Source organism: Ursus arctos, unplaced genomic scaffold (genome assembly GCF_023065955.2).
Source record: "Ursus arctos isolate Adak ecotype North America unplaced genomic scaffold, UrsArc2.0 scaffold_12, whole genome shotgun sequence".
In the NCBI taxonomy this organism is placed as follows: domain Eukaryota; kingdom Metazoa; phylum Chordata; class Mammalia; order Carnivora; family Ursidae; genus Ursus; species Ursus arctos.
This window is the reverse complement of record NW_026622786.1, coordinates 28865240-28889892: the sequence shown is the minus strand read 5'-3', so window position 1 is coordinate 28889892 and position 24653 is coordinate 28865240. Positions and strand designations below refer to the sequence as shown.

The 24653-nt window shown below is 46.1% G+C and overlaps 1 protein-coding gene across 4 annotated transcripts in view; it reads right to left on the bottom strand.

Annotated features, from left to right (window-relative positions):
• Positions 1 to 246: 246 nt before the first annotated feature.
• Positions 247 to 24653, bottom strand: part of BCAR3 (BCAR3 adaptor protein, NSP family member) — a 130749-nt gene continuing 106342 nt past the window's right edge. For all 4 annotated transcript variants that reach the window (XM_044383636.3, XM_026497588.4, XM_026497589.4 and 1 more), the window contains 6 exons: positions 22792 to 23444; positions 17796 to 17911; positions 14034 to 14205; positions 11222 to 11333; positions 3974 to 4186; positions 247 to 872 (listed from right to left, as the gene is read on the bottom strand). In XM_044383636.3, coding sequence (XP_044239571.1) covers positions 694 to 872; positions 3974 to 4186; positions 11222 to 11333; positions 14034 to 14205; positions 17796 to 17911; positions 22792 to 23444 — 1445 coding nt within the window. In that variant the 3' untranslated portion in view covers positions 247 to 693. The remainder of the gene's footprint in view (positions 873 to 3973; positions 4187 to 11221; positions 11334 to 14033; positions 14206 to 17795; positions 17912 to 22791; positions 23445 to 24653) is intronic.

Genomic DNA, 24653 nt, shown 5'->3' with positions numbered 1-24653 from the left:
TTATATCAGGTGCTGTGCTGCGCACAATATGGGGTTAATTTGACCAAAGTCCAACTGCTAGCAAGCACCACAGCTTCACTATGAACCTAGGTCTTCTGGAGCCAGGGCTACCTTGTCTCACTATTCACTCTGTCTCCCATATCACTCTTTAATTTAATTTTGGTTTATTATTAGGATATAGTATCTAGGGAAGGTAGGTATAATTACTGTACTATGACAAGTTATTAAAGAGACCAGATACAATCATTTCACAAAAAGATATATTTTCATATGACTATTTACATTTCTCATATTTAAAGAATATCATACAACTGATACCTTCCATAATGTTTCATGCTTTTAAAGTCTTTTCTATTTACACTTATCTGACAAGGAATATAGACTAAAATGGTCAAATACCTCAGAAAAAAGAAAGCAACCGGCCAACATAGCTAGGTCTTCTCTTAAATTTGCTGATCAACATTAGCAATAGTTACCTTCATAATAAATTATCTTCATTTTAAAATCAGTAGTAATTTTAAACAATTCATAAATAAGTGTGCTCTGTGCAATTTACATGTTTAATATCCTGTGGATACTAAAAGCTTGTACACAGTCAGATTTGCACATTACTTTATCAACTGATAAGCCTTCCCAAAGAAGAAACTGGAGAAGCTTCAAATAATATCCTAAGTTTCTCTGGAGAGTTAGTTATCAAAGCTCTGCCTGCTTTACAGGGGGAGGTTCCAATTTACGTGACAGGGCAGTTAAAATCTGGTTGAATTTCTCATATCTCTCTGTCTGATTCACTTGTGCCCCTTTGCTGCCCCATAGCAATCGCATTTGAAATTCAGTCTTGAAGATTTCACTCATTTCTTCATCTGGTTGAAAACCTAATAAAAATAGAACAGTTACTTCAGTTTTCAAAGGTAATGTCGACAATAGACTGAAAACCTACTTGCCTAAAGTCAGATCAAAATGAACCTCATCTTACATCAGAACTTTAAAAATGCCCTCAAAGAAAAATATAGGCCCTGCTTTATATAAGGAAAGGGCAGAGCCCCGTCCTCAAGGACCTGAACACCTTCAGAGAAGGAATACCAAGTAAACTCACTGAAACATGATAGGATAAAATTCGTGTGCACAAGCCACTGTGGGAAGGAGTGTTCAAAGTACCTTTTGTTTTTACAGATTTATTGATGTATAATTTGTGTCATGACTCACCTATTTTAGCTGCAGTTTGATCTATAATAGTAAGCCTATACAAGTTAAACCTCCATCACCACCAGTTTTAGAACATTTCCATCACCCTAGAAAGTTACCTAGTACCTCTTTGCTCTATGTTGCTATTGTTTTGCCTTTTCTAGAAACTTGATATAAATGGAATCATACAATGCGGACTTTATGTCTGGTTTCTTTTATTTAGCACCATGTTTTTGAAACTATTCCATATTGTTGCAGGTTAGCAATTCATTCCTTATTGCTGAGTGCACTCAGTTATACGGACATTCCACATTTTGTTTATCCATTCACAGATGGACATTAGGATTGTTTCTGGCTGTTACGAATAAGGTTGTAAACATCTGTATGTAAGTCTGTGTGTGGACATGTGTTTTCATTTCTCTAGGAATCACTGGGTCATATGGTAAATACGTTTATTTCAAAGAAACTGTCAAACTCTTCCAAAATGGTTGAACCATTTTATATTGTCACCAGCTCCAGTTTCTCCATAAGCTGCCAAATCTTAGTATTTTTTTTTTAAGTAGGCTCCGTGTCCAGTGTGGAGCCCAACATGGGGCCTGAATTCATGACCCTGAGATCAAGACCTGAGCTGAAATGAAAAGTAAGACGCTTAACCAACTGAGCCCCCAGGTGCCTCAGTATTACCATTCTTTTTAAATTGTAACCATTCTAGACAGTATGTGGTATTGTCTCATTGTGGTTTAAATTTACATTTCCCTAATGACTAATGCTTTAAACATCTTTCCATGTAGTTATTTGTCATTTGCAGATCTTCTCTGGTGTATTGTCTATTCAAATATAGTTTGTCTTCTCATTGAGTTGTAAGAATTCTTTATCAGGTAAATGTTTAGCAGATATTTTCTTCTAGTCTGTGGTTTGCCTTTTCACTTTCTTAATGCTGTCTTTTGAAGAGCAAAATTTAATCAAAATTTTTTCTTATGGTTCATGCTTTTTGTGTCCTAAAACAGCTTTCCTAATCCAAGGGCACAATGAATTTCCCCTATGTTATCTTATAGGAGCTTTACACTTAAGCTCTTACATTTGGACCTATGATCCATTTCGTATTGATTAGTGTGTATAGTATGAGGTAAGGATCAGGATTCATTTTTTCTTTTGCATAGCATATTCAGTAGTTCCAGCACCATTTGTTGAAAGACTGTATCCAATGAATTACATTGGCACCTTTCTCAAAAATATATGGACAGCCATATGTGTGATCTGTTTCGTGACTCTCTTCTGTTACATAAGAGAAGATGTGCCTGTCTACTTAAAGCCAAGGATACTCAACTCTTTATTTGAGAGGTAGAAACTTCTAGCCAAAGTGTCATATAGGCACGTGGTTCTCATCCTTGGTTCCTGCTGGATTAATCTGCTCTGTCTTTAAATCTATTTCTACCATCTAGATTTATAGGATCTTTGTGAAGAAAATAATAGAAGCCTTCTAGTCCATCCTTCCCTGTGATGCCAGAATATCTCTGACAGATAACATACCAGAGGCCAGACAATGACTTCCAATCATTCAGTTAATATGCTTTGAGTCCCTGCCTTGGGCTGGGTGTATGTTGGTGAGCAAATCTCTGCCATTACTGGTTCATAGTTACTTGCAGCAATGGAAACTTGCTACATAAACCTGTAGCAGGATTAACTGAGAAATGCCATTAGATACCTTTAAAGGGATTTGCTGTAGAGCAGCTTAAAGCCCTTTTCTCAAAACCCCTCCTAATATATTGGCTTAGGCAACATCCAACGTAATATAGTTATTAGCTTTGTATAAGCAGGCACTCTAATATCTGGTGAATTGAATTAGGTGCTTTTCTTTTCTGAATCCTAAGCTGCCAACCCTAGGGAACTTTCTGAGGAAAAAAACTGAAAGAGGTATGTAGTTCTTAACCCTACAGCAGATAAGAGTGTAAACTGCCAAATTCTGGTTCTGGAGCAATAACTTTTGTTTTAGGATGAAATAAATAGGCCCCTCCTGCCCTATGTAGTTCTTTCTTGACCTTATGGGTGAAACTTGGGGCCCGTGAAGAGAACATAATCATTCCTGATAACCACCTTGGGGTAAAGCCCTCCTTCTTATTGTGCTTCCTAAATGATCTTTTTGCCTGCAAGCCTTCAGCTCTCCCACAAGCAGACGCCAAATTTAAAACACAAATCTGACCATCTCATGACACTATCCCATGTTTAAAACCCTACACAGGCTCTTCCTCAGCCAGAGTCCTACATAGAAGGCCTTCCCACCTATATCCACCTCCTTCAGCCTAGTTGGTCATTCCTTAAGACACACTTTACACTAATCCAAACCTAAATACTCATGGTTTATAGTTTTCTCCAAGCTCTCTCCATAATGCCTGTGTTGGACCCTCTGATGCTAAAAACCGGGACGCTCACCTCCCGATGTAGGAAGAAATAGGAATGCAGATAAGTGAAGTCACCTAGAACTCTAACCCCTCCTGTTGGCCCACCGTCACATAGCTCCAACCAGAAGTACTAATGGTAGGCAAGCCGACCAATTCCTTATTGACCCTCTCAGTTTATTCTATGTCACTGACACAACAGCACACACTGAAAAGGAGAAACAGGATTCTTAAGTCGCTTAGGGACTAAGAGGAAGTAATGATCAATCATAAGAAAGGGAATTCCATGCCTTAATCTTTCCTACTTTGTCTTTTCCTGAGAGCATTCATGCCCTTTTGTTCCTTCATTCTAATTATTATGCAGAGTAGAGTGGCTTACAGAAAACTACTCTTACCTTCCAGGATCCTCTCAGCATTCATCCGGTAGCTGTCTGCAGTTTCCGCCATGAGCCGGGCTGTGGCCAAGTGGTTCAGCATAATCTCACAGCTTTCATCATTTTTTTCCCACATGTCAGTTCCTTCAAAAGTGACAGCCTGGCGCTCCATCAGGGTCACAAGAGGCATCAGTAGTGGGACTGATATTTTGTTGGGGGGAACACACGTAGACTCTGAAAAACGGGGTAAAGTTTTCCATGTTGTATTTTTTTTTTCAAAGTTAAGCAAGAGAGTTCCAATTCAAGATGGTGACGTAGGAAGAGACTCCTCCGGTGGACACACTGAATCTGCAGCTAAATATGGAACTTCCTCTGAAAAAAACCTAAAAACTGAGCAACTCCTAGTATCAGGTAAACAAGGTCCACACCAAAGCAGGTAGGAGAGGCCAGGACCCAATCTCTCCATAAACCTCAATCTTGGCACAACTGGGAGAGAACTCAAAACCTGGAGCTTTCTCCCTGAGGAACAAAGGGTTTGAACCCCACATTTGGCCACCCCAACTTTTAAGACCTGCACCTAAGAGCTGAGCCCCTAAAACATCTAGCTTTGAAAATGAACCCTGCTCAGGTCCACTAGACCCACAGGCTGTAACAAAGTGAGAAAGAGCTCTTCAAGGGCTTGTGTGCTCAGACTCACCTGCACCAGGCAGAGCACGGAGGCAGCGGATTGAAGGTGCTCATTTGCTAATCTTGAAGTGTTGGTCTGAGGGGCAGGCTAACTTAGCACACATCTAGGGGCCTGATGGCTGGAAGGTACCATCTTCATGCTCGTTGCCTTATTCTAGCCAGCAGATGCCATCATTTTTTTTCTTTCTTCCTGCAGGCACCATCTATATGCTCCCTCTGCCAAATTCCATAGTGCCAGTGTCCAGAGGGGAGCTTTTATACACATTTGGTGCCTCAGTTTTTGCAGGTGCTCCCCATGATACACCCCTGATAACCTGGCTGTGAAGGCTAGAGGAACTGCAAATCCTGTGTAACAATTGGAAACACAACTCTAGGCAGGCACCCTTAGGGCACGGCACAGACAGCAGACTGAAATACACCCCCAGTCTTTCTATAAAAGAGGCCTATTTGCTTGAGCCTGAGAGGCAGGCTTCACATTTGGCACACAACTAGAGGCCTATAGAGATGCTCTTAGGTAATGTAGGCTGGTGAACACCATCCTTGCACTCTCCCTCTGCCTTGCTACAGCTTCCTGATACTAGCTGATACACTTGAAATTTTTTTTTTTTTTTTTTTTTGGTGCCACTGCCACCCGTGGGACACCTCCACATCACCCAGCTGTGGTGGCCAATGGGGCTTATGCTTGCATTCCCACAAGACTATATATATTTGCATAATTTAAAAAACTGATCCTTGAGGGTCTGGTTTCCAACTGGCCTGAATCTAGATGCTAAGACCCTCCCCTTTGGAACATTGACAGGTCTTGGCATATCCTCAACTCCTGGGAGCCATTAAAAATAAAAGACTGCTTAGAGAGAGACAACCAAGAACTAGACCAGCGTTGAATGACAATGTTCATCTCCTACATGAGGCCACTTCTTCAAGCCTGGGAGAGGTGGCTGTTTTAGCTAATGCACAGAAACCAACACAAAGAGTCAAGCAAAATGAAGAAAAAGAATAAGAGAAAACCTCAGAAAAATCTTTAATGAAATGGCAACAGGTAACTTACCTGATAAAGAGTTCAAAATAATGGTCATAAAGATGATCACTGAATTTGGGAAAGGATAAACGCAGCAAGAACTTTAAGAGATAGAGCTAAAGAAAACAACTGAAAATTAGAGTAGAGGGGTTCAACACACTATATGAAGCAGAAGAAAGGATTGGTGAACTCAAAGACAAGATAATGGAACTCATATAATCAAAGAAAGAATGAAAAAAGTGAAGATAATCTGCTTGATGATGTTCCATAAATCCCTTAAACTAACATTTGCATTATAAGGGTCCTAGAAGAAAAGAGAAAGGAGCAGAAAACTTATAATGGCTAAAATCCTCCAGATCCAGGAAAGCCCAGAGAGTTACAAATAAGATCCACTCCAAGACATATTATAAAGATTTTTTTCTTTTCTTTAACTTTTAACATTTTAAGAGTAAAACAACTTGTAATGTACAAGGGAACCCCCATAAGACTCTATCAGCAGATTTTTCAGCAGAAATTCTAGAGCCCAGAAGAAAGTGGCACAATGTATTCAAAGTGCTAAAAGAAAAAAAAAAAAACTTTCAACCAAGAATACTCTATCTGGCAAAGCTATCATTCAGAATTGGAGGAGAAATAGAGTTTTTGAAACAAATAAAAGATAAAGGGGTTCATTACTACTAAACCAGCTATATAAGAAATGTTAATGGGACTTCTGTAAGCTGAAAAGAAAGGGCATTAATTAGTAACAAAACATGTAAAAATACAAATCTCAATGGTAAAAGTAAATAGACAGTAAAAGTAGATTAATCACTTATAAAGTTAGTATGAAGGTTAAAAGACAAAAGTGGTAAACCTAACTACAATTAGGGAACACAGATAAAAAGATGTAAAATGTGACATCAGAAACAAAACGTGGGGAAGGAGTAAAATTGTGCAGATTTAGAATGCATTCAAACTTAGGTTGGTATCAACTTCAATAACAGACTGGTAGAAGTTGTTATATGTAAGCCTTGGGGTAACCACAAAGCAAAAACCTCCAGAAGATACACAAAAGATAAAGAGAAAGGAATCCATGCATAGCACTAAGGAAAACCATCAAGCCACAAAGAGAACAAGAGAAGAAGAAATGAGCAGAGAGGAAGGATAAAATAGTCAGCAAAAATACATACCTATCAACAATTAAATGTAAATGGACTAAATTTTCCAATCAAGACATACAGTAACTGAATGGATAAAAAAAAGACCCACCTTTATGCTTCCTACAAGAGATTCACTTCAGATATAAGTGTACACACAGACTGAAAGTGAAGAGATGGAAAAGATAATCATGCAAGTGGAAACCAAAAGAAAGTTTGAGTAGCTATACTTACATCAGACAAACAAGACTTTAAAACAAAGACTGCAGTAAGAAACAAAAAAAGGAGCAATATAAGAGAATATAACATTTGTAATTATTTATGTATCTAACATAGGAGCACCTAAATATATAAAGCAAATATTAACAGACCTAAAGGAAGAAACAGACAATACAATAATAATAGGAGACTTTAATACACTACTTACTGGATAGGATATCCAGACAGAAAATCAGTAAGGAAATATTGGCCTTAACAACACGTTAGACCAGATGGGCTTCACAAATATATACAGAGTATTCCATCCAAGAGCAACAGAATACATATTCTTAAGTGCATGTGGAACATTCTCCAAGGTAGATCATGTGGTATGTCACAAAACAACTCTTAAGAAGACTGAAATCCTATCAAGCATTTTTTCTGACCACAGTGATATGAAACTGGAAATTAATTACATGAAGAGAACTGTAAAATTTACAAATATGTGGAGATTAAACAACATCCAGTGGGTCAAAGGAGAAATAAAAATACCTTCAGAGTAATGAAAATGGAGAAACATACCAAAATTTATCTGGGGTGCAGCAAAAGCAGTTCTAAGACTAGAATTCATACTGAGAAATGTCTACCTCAAGAAAGAAGGAAAAGCTCAAAAAATGCTATTTTACACCTCAAGAAACTAGAGAAAGAACAAAGCCCAAAGTTAGTAGAATGAAGAAAACAAAGATCAGAGCAGAAATAAATGAAAGAGACTAAAAAGACAAAAGAAAATATCAAGGAACCTAATAGCTGATTCTTTGAAAAGATCAACAAAATTGACAAGCCTTTAGCTACAGTCATCAAGAAAGAAAGACACAAAAAAATCAGAAATGAGAAGTTTCCGCTGATACCACAGAGAACAAAGGCTCATAAAAGACTACTATGAACAATTACGCACCAACAGATTGGACAATCTAGGAAGAAATGAATACATTCCTAGAAATATGCAACCTACCAAGACTGAATCATGAAGAAATAGGAAATCTGAACAGACCAATTACCAGTGAGGATACTGAATCAGTAATCAAAAACCTCCCAAACAAAAAAGCCCAGGACCAGACGGCTTCATTGGTAAACTGCACCAAACATAAATTAATACCAATCTTTCTCAAACTCTTCCAAAAAATAGAAGAGGAAGGGACACTTCCAAAATCATTTTGTGAGGCTACCATTACCTAAACCAGAGGGGGACACCACAAGAAAAGAAAATTACAGGCCAATATCCCTGATGAACATTGATGCAAAAATCCTCAACAAAATACTGGCAAACTGAATTCAATAATACATTAAAAAAGATCATATACTATGATCAAGAAGGATTTATTCCAGGGATGCAGGGATGGGTCAACATCTGCATATCGACCGATATGATATGCCACCTTAACAAAATGAACAATTAAAAAAAAATCATACGATCAGGGTGCCTGGGAGACTCAGTTGGTTAAGCCTCTGTCGTTGGCTCAGGTTATGATCTCCTGGGATGGAGCCCTGCATCGGGCTCCCTGCTCAGTGGGGAGTCTGCCTCTCCCTCTCCCCCTCCCCACTGCTCCTGTGCTCGCTCGCTCTCAAAATCTTTTTTTTTTTAAAAATCATATGATCAACTCAACAGATGCAGAAAAAGGATATGACAAAATTCAACATCCATTCATGATAACTCTCAACAAAGTAGGTATAGAAGGAACATACCTCTACATAATAAAGGTCATATCTGACAAACCCACAGGTAATACTCAAGGTTGAAAAGCTGAAACCTTTTTTTCTAGGATTAGGGTCAAGACAAGGATGCCCACTCTCACCACTTTTATTCAACATAGTATTGGATGTCCTAGACAGAGCAAATGGGCAAGAAAAACATAAAAGACATCCAAATTGGAAAGAAGTAAAGCTGTCACTATTTATAGATGACATTATATACAGAAAACAAAAACTCCATCAAAAACTGTTAGAACTAATAGACGAAGTCAGTCAAGTTGCACAATACAAAATTAATATACAAAAGTCTGCTGAACATCCATACACTAACAATGAGCTACCAGAAGTAGAAATTAAGAAAACAATCCCATTTACAGTTACATGAAAAAGAATAAAATACCTAGAAATAAATTTAACCAAGGAGCTGAAAGACCTATATACTGAAAACTATATGACACTGATGAGAGAAATTGAAGAAGACACAAACAAATGGAAAGATATTCTGTGTTCATGGTTTGGAAGGGTTAATATTGTTTAAATGTCCATACTACCTACAGCAATCTACAGATTCAATGCAATCCTTATAAAATTCCAATGGCATTTTTCACAAAAATAGAACAATCCTAAAATATGGGGGCACCACAGAAGACCCCGAATAGCCAAAGGGGTTTTAAGAAAGAAGAACAAAGCTAGAGGCATCATGCTCCTTGGTTTCAAACTAGATTCCAAAGCTATAGTAATGAAAACAGTATGGTATTAGCATAAAAATAGACACATCAATGAAACAGAATAGAGTCCAGAAATAAACCCATGCACCTACGGCCAATTTATTTATGACAAAGGAGCCAAGAACATACAGTGGGGAAAGGACAGTCTCTCCAATAGATGATGCTGGGAAAACTGGAGAGCCACATGTAAAATAAAGAAAATGGGACACTACCTTCCACCATACACAAATGTCAACTCAGAATGGATTCAACACTTGAATATGAGACCTAAAACCACAGAACTCCTAGAAGAAAACATAGGCAGAAGCTCCATAACATTCGTTTTGGTGATGATTTTTTTTTTCTGACACCAAAAGCAAAGACAGCAAAAGCAAAAATCACTAAGTAGGGCTACATCAAACTAAAAAGCGTCTGTACAGCAAAGAAAACCATCAACAAAATGTAAAGGCAAATTACTGAATGGGAGAAAATATTTGCAAATCATCTGTTTGCAAAATATATAAGGAACTCACACAAGTCAACAGAAGAAAAAAAATCCAATGAAAAAGGCAGAAGATCTGAATAGACTTTTTGCCGGAGGAGATGCAGATAGTCAAGAGGTACATGGAAAGGTGCTCAACATGAGAGAAATGCAAATCAAACCACAATGAGATATCACCTCACACCCATTAGAAAGGCTATAGCAAAAAGACAAGAAGTAGCAAGTGCTGGAAAGGATGTGGAAAAAAAGAGAACACTCGAGTACTGTTGGCAGGCGTTATTAGTACAGCCACTATAGAAAATAGTACGGAGATTCTTCAAAAAATTAAAAATGGAACTACCATATTATCTAGCAGGCCCACTTCTGGCTCTTTATCTGAAGAAAACAAAAATACTAACTCAAAAAAAATATCTGCACCCCATGTTCACTGCATTATTCACAACAGCCAAGAGAGGGAAACAACCAAAGTGTCCACCAATGGAGGAATGGATAATGTGGTATAATTATAAGTATTTATAACTAAATACACGCACGCACACAATGGAATATTATTCAGCCATAAAAATAAACGAAATCCTGATGTTTGACAACATGAATGGACTTGAGGGCATTCTGCTAAGTGAAATATGTCACAGAAAAAGAGCAATACTGTATGATCTCACTTGTATGCAGAATCTAAAAAAATAAAACCCCTCAGCTCACGCATATAGAGAACAGATTGGTGGCGGCCTGAGGCGGGGGTCAGGGGTGGGCAAGATGGGTGGGAGGGTCAAAAGATACACATTTGCAAGTATAAAGTGAGTAAGTCACGGGGAGGTAACGTGCAGCGCAGCGACTACAGTTAATGATACTGCCCTGCACCCCTGAACGTAACCAAGAGAGTGGCTCCTGAGAGCTCATCACAAGAAAGAAAAATTTTATAACCATATATGATGTGGGTGTGAACTGGACTGCGATCACTTTGTAGTACACACACGGACTCGCTACATCGTCCACCGACAGCTAACATAATGTTACAGACGTTACGCCTCAAGAAAGGTAAGCATGGAGTGAGGTGACTGGTAGCCCATGTCCTGTTTTAGCAACTGCAGTTCTAGAAAAGACGCTGTCATCTGATAAAAGCCTCGATGATCCATCAACAATCCTACAGATAACTTGGATCTCATGAAATGTCCTGCTCAAGGCTTCGATCAAACCAGAGCAGACAGGACCTAACGGTCTCACAGACACACACGGGGCGGCCACCGCGCGCACTCGCGCTGACCCCGGGCTCACCTCTGCCTTCATGCAGGATCTTGCTGAAAGGCTTCAGCTGTTTCTCATAGAGGATGGCGGTTTGGGTGTACTGGTGCCGCAGGGCAGTCCACGTTTTCTCTAACCTTGTGATCTGGAAGAAAGAAAGGTGTCATCATTTTGGAAGAGGCTCTTTTTATAAAATCAAGTCAAAGCAGTTGAAAGCAGCGTATAGAGAAAGGCTAATCCCTGTGCCCGCCCCTCCGCTCTGTACTCTAACGGCCCAGCCCAGGGACAGCTCCTTATCAGGTTCCTGCGTGTGTTCACGTATCTGTGCGTCCACACATACACCCCACTTTAAAATAAAAGGCATATCATACTTTACACATTTTTTGGTTTTTTGCTTGGAAATCATTCAAGTATGTATAAAACAGCATAGAACAGCCTTATTTTGTTAAACTTTTATATGATGTTCCACTTTACAGATAAACTTGTTTACCTAGTTTCCCACAGAGAAGAGTCTTACAAACTTTTTTCTATCAAAAAATTTTCTTGTGAAGATTTTGCATATGTGTATGTGTGTGAAAATATTTGTAGGATAAATTTCCAGAAGGAACTACTGGGTCAAAGAATTACATGTATTTTAAATGTTGATGGGAATTGCCAACTGTCCACAGAGGTTATACTGATGAAAGCATGTAGGAATATAATGTGTAGCATTTTAATTTCCTTGTACGTAATAATGTCTGAGACACACAGATTGCCCAGATCACGTGATGCCACACTACTCATTCCTTTTCATTTCTTTTAGAACAGTTCAGTCAATGCTGACATACGCCACTGACTCTGTCTGCCCCAAGACAGACAACCCCCCTCATACCATAAAACCAGTAAGCCCAAGTGTCTGAAGTTTGTTGTTTTTTTTTTTCACATGAAATAAGAAAGAGGAAGGGCCCTAATATTTGGGGAATGAGCGCCAACTTTGTGTCAGGTATTTGAAGAATTTCACTTAACCCTCCAATGCCCTATGAGGCAGTATTTCGGCCTCATTTTACAGATCAGAAACCAAAAGAGAACAGTTAACTTTCTCCAGGTTTTATAGCTGGTAAGTGACAGAGGAGAGATTCATTCCCTTGGCCTCTAAGAGCTGCGTCTTCCCGGAGGAAGGAGAGAAGCGATTGGCACCAGCAGGTCTGCTGGGACAGAAAGAAGGCCATTTGTCTTCCTCTGGCCACCCGACCCCCCACCCCCTGCACCTCTCTCTTCTCACTGTCCCTTCTTTTTCCCTCCCTGAAGCATCTGCCTTTCCCGAAGCAGCCCTGGTCTCTCATCTGGGCCCATCTGCTGGATGGTCTTTCTTGATACTAGAGGCTGAGAAGAGAAGGCACGTGAGCCTGTAGTACAGGGTCAAGTTTGGATGATGACACACAGGAGTGGCGGGATTCCCCTCTCAGCCTTCCCCGGGTCTGCCACAGCCCTCCCCCGGCAGTGCCCTAGCTCACTGCGGAATCCGCGGGAGGACTGCATGCCCTCACTGCGGAGTGCTCCAGCAGGGAAGAGTCTGAGGCTGCGGGAGGCAAGGGAGCCCCTTGCACAGGCGCATTACGGTGCGTGGGCAGAAGTCCCTAACCGCGGAGTGTGAGGTCGTGGACGGCAAGCACACGCTCCCACAAACCTGCTCTTGACTACTCTCAGAGGAAACTCTGGGCTGGAGGGCTGCACATGGCTTAGCCTGTTGCCTCAGCTTTCCGAAATTATAGGCTGTTTTGGATAAGAAGAAATAAATATGATGCAAATTAAAAACACTTGAATGAAAAATTATAACCCCTGTTATTCTAGGAGTCAGCGTATCATGAAAATACAGCTGTATTTGCTTATTTCGAACATGGATCCTGCAAAATGCCTGTGCGTCTAAGGAGTTTTCAAACTCTCAGGATGTTGTAATTGGAACTGATTCCCCGCAGAATTTCCTGGTGAAGGCCCTAAGTTTTTCAGCTTGTCTTTAAAGTGACCTTGCTTTAATGCCAGGAAATGAGGCTCCTAACATGCTCTGACTGGCAGGTCATGTGACTGTGGCGTCTTCCCTAGCAGCAGCGGCGGATTTTCCGTGAGCGCCCAGCAGGCTTCCAGCGACAGTCTGTAGCTAGGAAACAGCCAAGCTAAATGCCCAGTGGTTTTGGTGTTACTGGTTGCAGACTGGGTTTGTAGGACTGGAGGGCCCTGAGGGCGATATTACAAACATCTCGGGCTTGTGGGGCAGAACAGAAATGGGAAGCTGACTCCGGGCAGTCAAGACGACAGAACGACTTTCCTCTATACAGTCCATTTGATTTAAATACAGCTTTCAGGTTTGACACTAATCCTAAAAATCCATCCAAGCAGATAAATTCAAAGTGCCCGACTTCAGAAACTCTAATTAGGGGGTGATAATGGTAGATAGGCTAGAAATCTAAATTTTTTAACAGACGTCTTTTTTAGGTGACTCGAGGAACATAATTTTGAAACAAACCACTCTGGGGATTCTCAGAGATAAGCTCCCCAAATGTCTGGTGACACAGATGGAACAGTCTCTCTCTTTTACGACACACGGTAGCCAGATGTATCATCCTAATTGGTTAAGGAATACTAATCGCTCTTGAGGACGGCTCTTGTAACACCAAGGAGAAAGTGCTGTCAAAATGATCCCATTTTTAAAAACAGAGCTGGAACACTTAGGAACTGCTTTAGCTTTGGTTTAGTCTACTTTTCGAGACTAAGAGCATGGGTGATTTGCTAAGCCTGAGCTTGCAGACCCACTTTCAGAACCACAAGGCCGCACAGGCGCGCAGGGAGCACTAATCCAGGGGAAATTTACCTGCGGCATTTCCAGGGCTTTCATGATGGCCGAGAAAGAATAGAGGTCCCCCATGGAGTCTTTCAGTTCCACTGCCACCTGGATGATCCTGTTGAGGGTGGCCGCTCGGTCCTCCAGAGTGCCCGTGCAGCCCAGAATGTCCACTGCAATGCCGATGGCCATCGTGTTGTGTCTGGGAGGGAGGAGATCAGTGGTCAGGCCCAGGGCAGACAGGACTAGGGGGAAAGGGATACAAACCAGCCAGGAGAAGGACTAGATTTGTGCCGTTTTGCCCTGTGATGTGCTGGCAGCTCAGACAATCGGCAGCTCAGCCGATTTCAATGGCGAGACACCCCCCCCCCCCCCCATGGACTGACAGCAGCAGGGCCCAGGGTAGGCCTCAGAGGGTGCACTAGTTAGAGTCAGAAAGGACAGACACCCCAGGACAGGGCCACGTTCAACCCTGCATCTAGGGGCACGAAGAGGCCCTCCAGGGATGAAGCTGCTCAGAGGTACATGGGGCTCCTTGTACTTTCCACCACGAGAGGCCTGGGGAGACCCCTGGTCCCTGAACACGCTGGGGAATCCCATCCTCAGGGAAGCCCTGGGCCACCTCCGCTGTGCAGCCTGGACTGGGGAATGGAAGGAACAGCAAAATGAGAATATGCTTGACCTCAGACGACAAGACGGGTCTTGGAAAAGAAAAAGGAATAAGGAACTAATAATGGAGAGTCCGTGGCTCTTGGTCAAGAGGCCGGAAGGTGAATGGAGGATGTGGACAAAGACCACATGATTGACCGACAGGAGTTTCTCTGTAAAGTCAGACCCTAATAAAAGAGAAATCTTGTATCTGCCAACAATCCTCCCTTTTCTCATCCTGTACTACCTGGGTCAAGCTCACAGACCCACAACAGGAAGCAGAGTGATCTTTTCTCCACATGACAATAGGACTAATATGAACCGGGTCGTAGGGCAGTCTGCTGATGGCAGTCGGCATAGACCGCAATCCTTTCCTTCTCTCCCTCAATCAGGACCAGGGAGTTGACTGCATTGGGCCAGAATGGCGTCCATTAAATTTCCTCCAGGCCGTGGGACCAATGCCGGAGGTGAAGCCCCTGTTCATAGCTATGGTTACCAACATATGACATGTCTTTGACACTCCAGAGCCAACTTGTTCTCCAGGTTCACAGCCAAGGATGTTACTCCACGGCCATTCTCCTTTCTGTGCCCACAGAGGCCCATGGTGTTGAGCTCACTCTCAGTGCCTTGAGCCAACACTGGCATGATTCGTCAGGTGGCTAGCCCTACCCCTTTCTCTAGTCATTACGAAATAAGTGATGAGCTCTGCTGTCTCTGAGTGTGAGTGTGTGTGTGTGTGTGGTGCTTACTCGAGATGTGACCACAGGCTGTTACCTAACTGTTCCACTCCTCCACTTCTTCACTGTAAAACCAGGAGCAACAGTGAGAAGGAGAGAGGGTGTGGGGCTGTCACAATCACTAGAGTGCCCGTTGCCGATAGGCACCTAGCAAATGGTAGTTGTGACCACAACTGTCTCTGTGCACATCTTTCTCTGCAACCTGGTCCATTTTGTCAGTCTGTCTCTATCTAGCTCTTTTTCCCTCTCTTCTTCCTGATGTCTTCATTAATGGATCCTAACATAAAGTATATTTTTATTGCTTGCTGAATTTACTGAAGAATTTTCTTACTTATATGCAGTGTTAAGATTGAGCTGAGCATTTCAGATGCTTCTTTTAACTAACAGTAAACTGACTTCCCGTGTTGCCTTCAATTGATTCTTCTGTTCACTGTTTCTTCCTATGTTTTAAACGGCCCTTAATAAAAGATAGGTTCTCTACTTCTATCAAGGGTTAGCGGAGTAATTCTATCCATTCATTCAACCGACGTGTACCTAAAACCTCTTACATACAGCACTATAGGAAAATCTACTCGGCGTGGCAGGGCTGCGGCAGACCCTCAGGTGAATGGTAAGAGGAGGCGGCGCTGAATGTTGTACAAAGGACAGCTCCACGCAGGACGGTGTAGAATGGGTGAGGTGTAAGTTAAAAATAAAGGGTGGTCTGTATTTGATTCTCAAACACAAGAAGATGATGTCATCTGACCCTTCGAAATGGCTATCGCCTCGGCCTTTCTTTAGTACACAGTGTAAGGAAGAAACCTGCTCCCAGGCTCTAGGAGGCAGGTCGCCCAGGTCACCCTGGACAGGAAGCACAGCAAGGAGAGGCCCCAGGGAAGTGGCGATGAGGAAAAAGAGGAAACAGATGTAGACAGGCGAGGAAGTCTGAAAACAGCCTGGAGGAGCCCCCAGCCTGCCGACCTCTGCCTGGGCCCGAGCGCATGTCCAACATACCCAACGACACACGGATGAAGTAAAGCCTGGAACCTGGGGGATTTGCGCGACACGCCTCGCATGAGCAATGGGGCCGTGTGGCAGCACGGCTCACCTCTGCTGAAACTGACCACTGGCCCAGCAACAACAGAGGGCAAAACTAGCGGAGTGGAAAAGCAGGCCCTTGGGGTTTGGGGAGGGGGGAAGGCTGCCTGCAGAGAGAGGCTAGAATCTAGGAAAGTCTGTAGGAAAAGGAGGAAAATTCACATAATTCTCCAAAGGCATTAAACAAAAAGGATGCTTGAACAAAACTAAGGACCATGTCCTAACCTCCTGCCTCCCAGGAGCCCTTCATTCGGCATTCTGGGTGTTTTCTCTCCGTGGCTGGGAAGCCAAAGCCACAGGGGCAAGGGGGCCAGCTCATCTGCCTTCTGGCCCAGGAACCTCGAAAACGGCTGTGCGGATGCCCCAGGCTCCCTGGAATGCACCGTTTCCTTCCGAGGGGCTGACATCCTAGGGCTGTGCTGTCCACCAGCCACATATGGCTATTTACACGCAAAACGGTCAACAGTAAAATACAACAGTTGTTCCTCTGTTGCCACATTTCTGGCTCTCGATAGCCCCCTGTGGTTAGTGGCTACCGTCATGAGCTAAAAACATTTCAGCCACCTCAGAAAGATGGACTGGACAGCACTAATGACCTAGAACGTCCGGGTGTCCATTACAACCCATGTGTGTGTCATGACAATTAGGAAATTGGCTGGAAAAAAACAGGATACTTAAGGTAACAAGGCAGTCTTGCCCAAATCAACGGTCTTCTCATGTGTGTCAACAAGTCCAGCGTCTGCAGCGACATGGGAATCTAGTGTGGCACTTCTCTTAAAAACCTGCCTCGCTAGTTCTTTTTCATTTCTAAGTCTCCGAGGCTCCGGCATGCGGGTTTCAGCAGGCGGCAGGGGCCCTGGCTCCTCGGGGACTGCAAGAAGGGGGCACTAAGGCATCAGAGGCTGGGGGGCCTGAGTGCCGCCCTCCCCTGCCCGCCTCGCAAACACTGTTCAGATTCTGTTCTTCCTGACCTTTCCCACAAACTCCCACATATTCCTAGTGCGACCTTGAACTCCGAAGAGAAAGAGCAGCCTCCGCTCACTGAGGTGGGACCGTGGGGGGGCGAGAGGTTGGGTTCCCCGGGCAGCGGCAGGGGTGACTTCTGCTAGCACGGCCCACGGTCTCTTCTGTCCTCCACTCCCTCCCGGGGCACGGACAGGACCGTGTTCCTTGTCCCCAGACTTGCTCTGTGCTCTCTCTTTGTGCATCTCCGGGAGTTCTGTGGCTGAGGCCCCTGGGAGAAGGGAAGGGCTCCGGGCGGCGCCGGCCCTGGGCCCCCGGCTGCTGTGCAAGTGGCGGCGCTGGAAGCGCGGGGGACGGCACTGCTCACCTTTCAATTATGTCCAGGCGCAGCTGGCGGCCATAAGGCAAGGTAATGAGTTCCAGGCCCGAGCTCACGCCCATGCTCTTCCGCATCTCTTCCGAGACTTCAAGTATCCGAGCGACCTGTCAGGCACACGAGATGAAACAGACCGGCTCAGCAAGTGCGCTCGCCGCAAACACCAGTGTCGCTCGCGAAAAGAAACACACCAAACTGGGACGGTGTGGAGGCCCTTGCTGCGTCTCGATTTGGGCAGCAGCATACCCAAGCACAGTTTTTAGATGAGATGTGAGGGTTCTAGGACACCACAGGAATAGAAACCCGGAGAGGAAAGCACCCGCAGACCTGGCGTCTCTGGCGCGCGGGGAGCAGCGTCCCTCTGCCGGCTGCTGACCACCGGCTGGTGCCGCTGCCGCCAGCAGGGCTGCGAGCGCTCGTGCGCCCGGGGCGGCGCGTCCCCCCGTGGAACAGCCGAACAGCCAACTGTTGCCAAGCGCTCCACGCCCGCTGAGGCCGGCTCTGCCGTTCCTGTTCTCACTTACCAGCGGGGCTGGCTGCTATTACCCTTAATTACACCTCTCCTGCGCTCACTCAAGGCACCACACATCTGGGAACTATTAGAAACATGTACAGCGATTTGAAATCCGAGGTCTCAAGCACACCCCCTTCTCCCCCTAGGAGGCCTTCCTTCAAGAAAATCTTTCTTCGTCCCGGCCGGCTCTCCCAGCCTGGCTCTGGTGTGTAATCATCTATCGTCTATCGGCACCAAGTATTAGCTGGCCATTTGTATTACGTGCGGCCTCGAAATGTTAGAACCGAGTCACTGCATCTCGAACACCAGCCTAGGGACCCTTTGCAGCACGCTGACGCCTAACGATGCAACTAGCAGATGCTGCGTCTAATCGACTCTGGACACGTGGCAGGCACAGAACAATGCCTCTCCTCCATCTGCTGGAGTTGTCCTTGACTATAATGATCCCAGGCATCGAAACAGTCCAGATGCCTTCATAATAGGCCACAAAAAACATCTGAAGTTTGGCTGGTATTATTAACCCTGACCCTTAACTTCTGTGGTTGAGCAAAGGGAACCACTGTCAGCCCTGAAGAAATGGACCTGTGGGAATTAGCTATCCAGGGGCAGACTGGGAAACAGGGTGCAGTGTCCCCTTCTCTAACGCAGCTGCTAAGTTCACCTTTCTCAAGGACTTTGCAAAGGATCAAATAACTTTAATGCTATTTGAAAATCCGAGTTGTCAACCACTGGCACGTAGAAGAGAAAAAGAATTGTGACCAGATCTCTAGAAAGGGATTTACACCTTGACCACGGTCAGGCAACCCAGATGTATACCCCAGCCACCTGTGGTCACACACTTTGCTTGTTTAGACAGCTGCCCCATCAGAGGCTCCAAAGCCCGCCTCCAGGGTGGTGGGCACCCTCTAATTCACAGTCTGTGTCATGAGATTCAGACTCATCACTGATTCAGTTTTGTGCCAGAAGCACTAGTAACCAGAGTGATCCCTGCTCTGGGAGAGAAGCCTCCAAGTCGGTTTTCCTTCAGTGAAAACATGCACCCCACCCCCGTCACTTTCCTGGGGGTTTGCTGGGATATGCCGACACCTGCTTGCCCCAAGGCTGAGCAGGAAAGGGGATCCTGAGCTCACGCTGCAGAACTTGGATTCCAGTCTCTGGGAAAACGCTCAGAGCCATGCAGCGCAGAGATAGAGGAGGGCGGACACTTCTGGAGCATTTACTATGAGACAGACCCGGCCCGCAACATCAGCACTCCCCGATGAGGCAGTCCAGCCCCCCTCTGCTCTTCTGGTCTCAATTATCCTGGCTCTGCAGGATCTCCAAACTGCCTGAGGGAGCTGCTGCAGTGGCCCCCGGGGCTGTTGGCAGGGGCCTGGCTCTCCTCCCAGCTGCTAAGGGATCTTCTGAACTGCAAAGAGACTGCCTGGCTCTGCCCACCATCTCTGCTGCCCTCGGCAGAGGCCTCTGCTCTGCCCGTGCATGTAAGGGCCTGTCCCCCTCACTGAACTGCAAAATGCTTTGAAGCAACAACCAGCATGAGCCCAGGAGTAGAGACTTAACATCCAGGGAAAGAGCTGCGAGTCCCTCCCCTCCCCCACCCCTACCCCCACCTTCGCTGCGCACGCAGTGAGTCCTCTGTAAACCCAACCCTTGACAGCGGAGTCTCTGCGCATGTCCGCTGCTTGCCGCCCAGAAGATGGATTTCCCATTCTTCATCTGGTCAATTCCTAGTCAGCCTTTAAAACTCATCTCAGACATCCCCTCTCTGAACCCCCACCCTTCCCCACATTCAAGACCCCGCCTCCGCGGCCCCACAGCTCCTGTGCCTTCCCCTGCAGAGCATTTCCCACCTCGAGTGTGGTCTAAAGTCCTATATCACTGTCCCCCTCCAGCACATCCCCCACGGTGGCCCCGCCGGGCCCACAGCTGCTGCTCAGGCGAACAAGCAAACACCTAGCCTCACTCTGGCCCAGGCATGGTGTGTGGAGGGCTCTACCTAAGTTATTTCATTGAGTCTTAGTCCTCACAACCACCTGGGTAGCTGGTATGGTTCTCCTCCTTTTATAGGTGGGGACAGAAAAAACCGGAAAGTTGAGAGCCTGAATTAGATTCAGGGATTTCATCCCCAGAGGCCAACTTTCACCTACCAGCCCTACTTCTAGATACTGCAACACATGGGTTGGGGACAGGCTGCACTCTGGGTGAGGCGAGGGTGGTGCCCATTTGCAGGGTGAGAGGGGCTCAGTGGATGCCCACCCCAACCCTGCCCCAGGAGGGGCCGGACACTGCAGGACAGGCAGCCTTGAGGCACTCAGGACCACCCATTGTCATGATGGCCTTTCTGGGCATCAGCCCGGGCTCTGCACGGGGTGGGAACCAGCACTTGGCCCTGCCTGGTGGTCACTACATTTGGAGTGGGTAACAACAGCCCATCTATTTCCCTCAGAGACACTGATTGTGCCTGCTTTGTTGGCAAAGCCCTAAAGTCAGTGGTTCCAGGAACAGAATAAGGAAATGGCAGTGGACTCAGGAGGGAGGGAAGGAGGGGGGGAGGGAGGAAGGAAGGAAGACTATAATAATCAGCCCTGCCCTTAGGGACTGAAGGTGAGCAGAGTCAGGCGGACATCTGCTCCAGGTCTCCACCTCACTGCCAGGGGGCTCCATCCAGCCCTTCTTCCAGGGGTGCTTAAAGGCAAACGGGAGAGGGGGCCAACCAGGAGGACAAAATACAACGAAAGAAACCAAACAAGAAAAAGGGCAGGCTTCATGTTCCTTGAGTCAAGAGCAGATTTGAGCTCCAAATTCATGACTGCCAAGGTGGTGGGAACATTCTAGACCCTCCTGCCAAAGGAGAGTCAGGCATTTCACCTCCTCCTAGACCCTCCTAGATCCTCCAAGCACTGAAGTCACAGGGAAGAAGGATTCCTTTCCTCCTGGGAACTAGGCTGTTCTGTCAACCCCGATCCATGTTTCTACAAAGAGCTTCCTGTACGGAGAACTCAGGCAGGTTCACACCAGACTCCTGGCCTGTTGGCGTACCAAGGCCCCGGCCCATAACTAGAACAGGAATCTGAAATCCTCTTCCTGCCTGAACGGGTTTAGCCCGCTTTTAAGTGAGGTAAGCATTTAATATGACCTGGGAGCACTGCCCAAGGACACCCAGCCCACCACGTGAACAAATCCTTGTTCTTCAGCACTGCGCCTTTCCTGGTTCTTTTCCAGGGCGCCCCCACCCCCACAACATGCATGCACACACACAGGGACTACCTCCCAGGCCTCTGCCAGGTGCTGGGTTTGCGGAGCTCAGAACAGCTAGCACCTGCTTCAAATTCCTCAAGGCTGTTTTGGGAGGCCTTCTGTCTCCCTGTGACCTCCATCAACTAGGGACTCCCCAGGGGGGTGCTCAGGGAATGCATTTCCTGCCATGAGTCATGACCCAGGATATTTATTTAGGAAAACTCAGTTCCTAAACAGGCCCTGAACTTTGAAGGTAATTGACTTCACTGAGCTACAAATGAATAAGGGCTTTAAATCTCACTAAGGCCTTCCCTGTCACTCCAATGCATGGATGTGTCTCTATAACTGAGGGGTAGGCTGAGCCCCTCCCAGCCTGAGACACTTGCTTTCTAGAAAGATCTCTCAAGGGATAACCTTGCCATGGGGTCACTTAGGAACAAAAGCTGCCCATATCTAAAAGAAATGCTTCCTATCAAAATTGATGATGATATAAACATATTTATTTAGTCATGAAAAGATAGTCATGCTATGTTGTTTGGTCAAAGACTCGGGGTTTAAAATGGCATGTTTAGAAAAAAAATAAAACAGAATCATCTGTTTAGGCCTGTGGTAAACACACACATATGCATGAAATTATTTACATGTATCTGTTTGCAGAGCAAATGTTAACTGTGGTGATCATCAGGAAACTAGACTTTGTATAATTTTTTTTCTTTTAAACTATATTTTATAACTTTTCTAGACTGACCAAGTATTACTTGTGAAAAAAATCAAGGGTAAATTTAAGAATGTTTATTCTTAAGCCCACTTTCGTGACAATAAATATATGATGTGTGGGTATGTATATATAATGCATCGCAGGTAATAAAGTAACAATAACCCAGGCTCTGCTACTCCAGAAAGTATATTTCCATCTTCAGTCCTGTCTCCTTGGCCTTGACTTTCCCGGTTCTGACGGAGCTGAGGCCAGGGAGGACCCTGCAGCTGGCGGAGGAGGCCTGGCCTGGGCAGGAGCCCGCCATCCCCCTGCCCGAGGGGAGTTTTACAAGCTTCCGGCCCGGGCAAAGGTTGTCCCAGGCCTGTGCTTCCCACCCTTTAAATAAATCCCCACCCAGGTTATCTCCTGACTTCTTCCATGAGCCACGCACTTCAAGGGTGAGGTGGAGCGAGGCCAGCCTGCCGTCTCCTTCCAGACTTCCTGAAGCCAGAGCAGAACCCACCTGCCTGGGCACTTACCACGCAGTCCGTGCTCAGCATGTGCTGGGCGATGACCTTGGGGTCGTGCTTAGTGAACAGCTCTTTCGCCCGCTTCAGCATTGCTGTTTCCAGGGGCTTGTTCTCAGGAGGAAGCAGCTTCGACTCAAAGTCGTTGGGTCGGAATGAGGAGGCGGTCTCCAGACGGGGCAACACGAACTCGGCCTCATCCTCCTCCGGCCCCTGGTCCATCTGCACGGCCGGCGCCTCCCAGGGCCCTGCCCCATCATCATCGAGGATCAAGTAGTTGGTTCCAGAGTTCCGGGGACCCGGCACCCCATTCTGCTTCGCTGTTAGCAGCTCCACGTAGCTGTCCTGGGCACAGAGGGGTGGCCCCGCTCCCCGGTCACAGCCAGCCGCGAAGTCAGGGTTCAGTTCACAGTAGTTGGCCTCTGAGTTGAGCCAGGGGGACGGAGACGGGGGAGCCTTGATGAAGGGTGCCTTGCAGGGCTTGGGGGGTGGCTTGGGGCACAACTGGCTGTCTGAGCCCCTCAGGGCCTCCCCTGCCCTAGCGTCCGAGGAGACCCTCCGAACCAAGGCCGGGCTCAGGGTGGGCTCGCTGCCCGTCCTGAAAACGGGTGAGTTTGGGCGGGGGCTTGTGTCCACCCCCGGGGACTGAAGGGGCGGCTTACAGCCTGTGGAGGATAAGAGAGGGTCAGGAAAAGGTCAGCTGTGTGGGGAACACAAAGCAAAACTGGAGTGACGACTCCCCGGCCCTCCATTCATGCCCCTGGGTTTCAATGTTTACTGCCCAAAGACAACTCGGTAGGACCGCCCCGCCCCCCTTCTAGTGCAGTCCAGAGCATTTCGAGGGCTGGCTGGCCGCACCCCACTTCTGGGGGATTCTAAATCCCAGAAACTACCAGGAGCTGGGCTGCAGTGCATTTCATGGTCAGAGAAGGTTAGTACAGTCAGGACAAGACGCAGCGCCTGGAGGGCAATGAGTAATCTCGTCTTGCCCTAAGAAAGAGAAGTCTTTAGTCACATAGCATAAGGGCCTGAGTCACTCTCATGGCCAGGGTGGATCCAACCAGCCTTGAGGGAGAGCTGGAGGCATCCCAGGAAGGGGGGACAAGATGCTGAGCTAACCCACATAGAAGTGGTTCACCAAGGGGCATTGGGAAAATCACCCTGTGGGCCCAAGGAAGGTCAGTTATAGAAAACATGAACAACCATCCATGGCTCACTAACACCGTTCCTTACAAGGTCTGCCCACATCCCACAGCTCCTCGCTCCTCTGGCTGCGAAAGGAGAACGGAGAGGAGGAGGGGTCTGTCTGGGCGGCCGTTCCCCCAGGAACCCCAGCACTGACCCAACCCCCTCCGCCCAGGGAGGGCACAGAGAGCGGCTCCTCTGTTAGCGGGTGAGCGTGGGTCAGAAGCCCTGGGTTCAAATGCTGGCTTAACCGTGGGCCGGACGGGTAACTCTGGATGAGTTATTTCACCTCTGTGCCTCGGTTTCCTCAGCAACGAGAAGAGGATAATCATTTCCGCTCTGAAGGTTTGTTATACGGCTTAAAAGCTCGGGGCGCCTGGGTGGCACAGAGGTTAAGCGTCTGCCTTCGGCTCAGGGCGTGATCCCGGCATTACGGGATCGAGTCCCACATCAGGCTCTTCCGCTATGAGCCTGCTTCTTCCTCTCCCACTCCCCCTGCTTGTGTTCCCTCTCTCGCTGGCTGTCTCTATCTCTGTCGAATAAATAAATAAAATCTTTAAAAAAAAAAAAAAAAAAAAAAGCTAGCTAGCACACAAAGCGACCATCACCCAGACCAGTTCTACAAACCCTCACCCCCCTGCCAAAGGCACAGAGCCTGTGTCCTCCTCACATCAGGGCACCAGATGGTG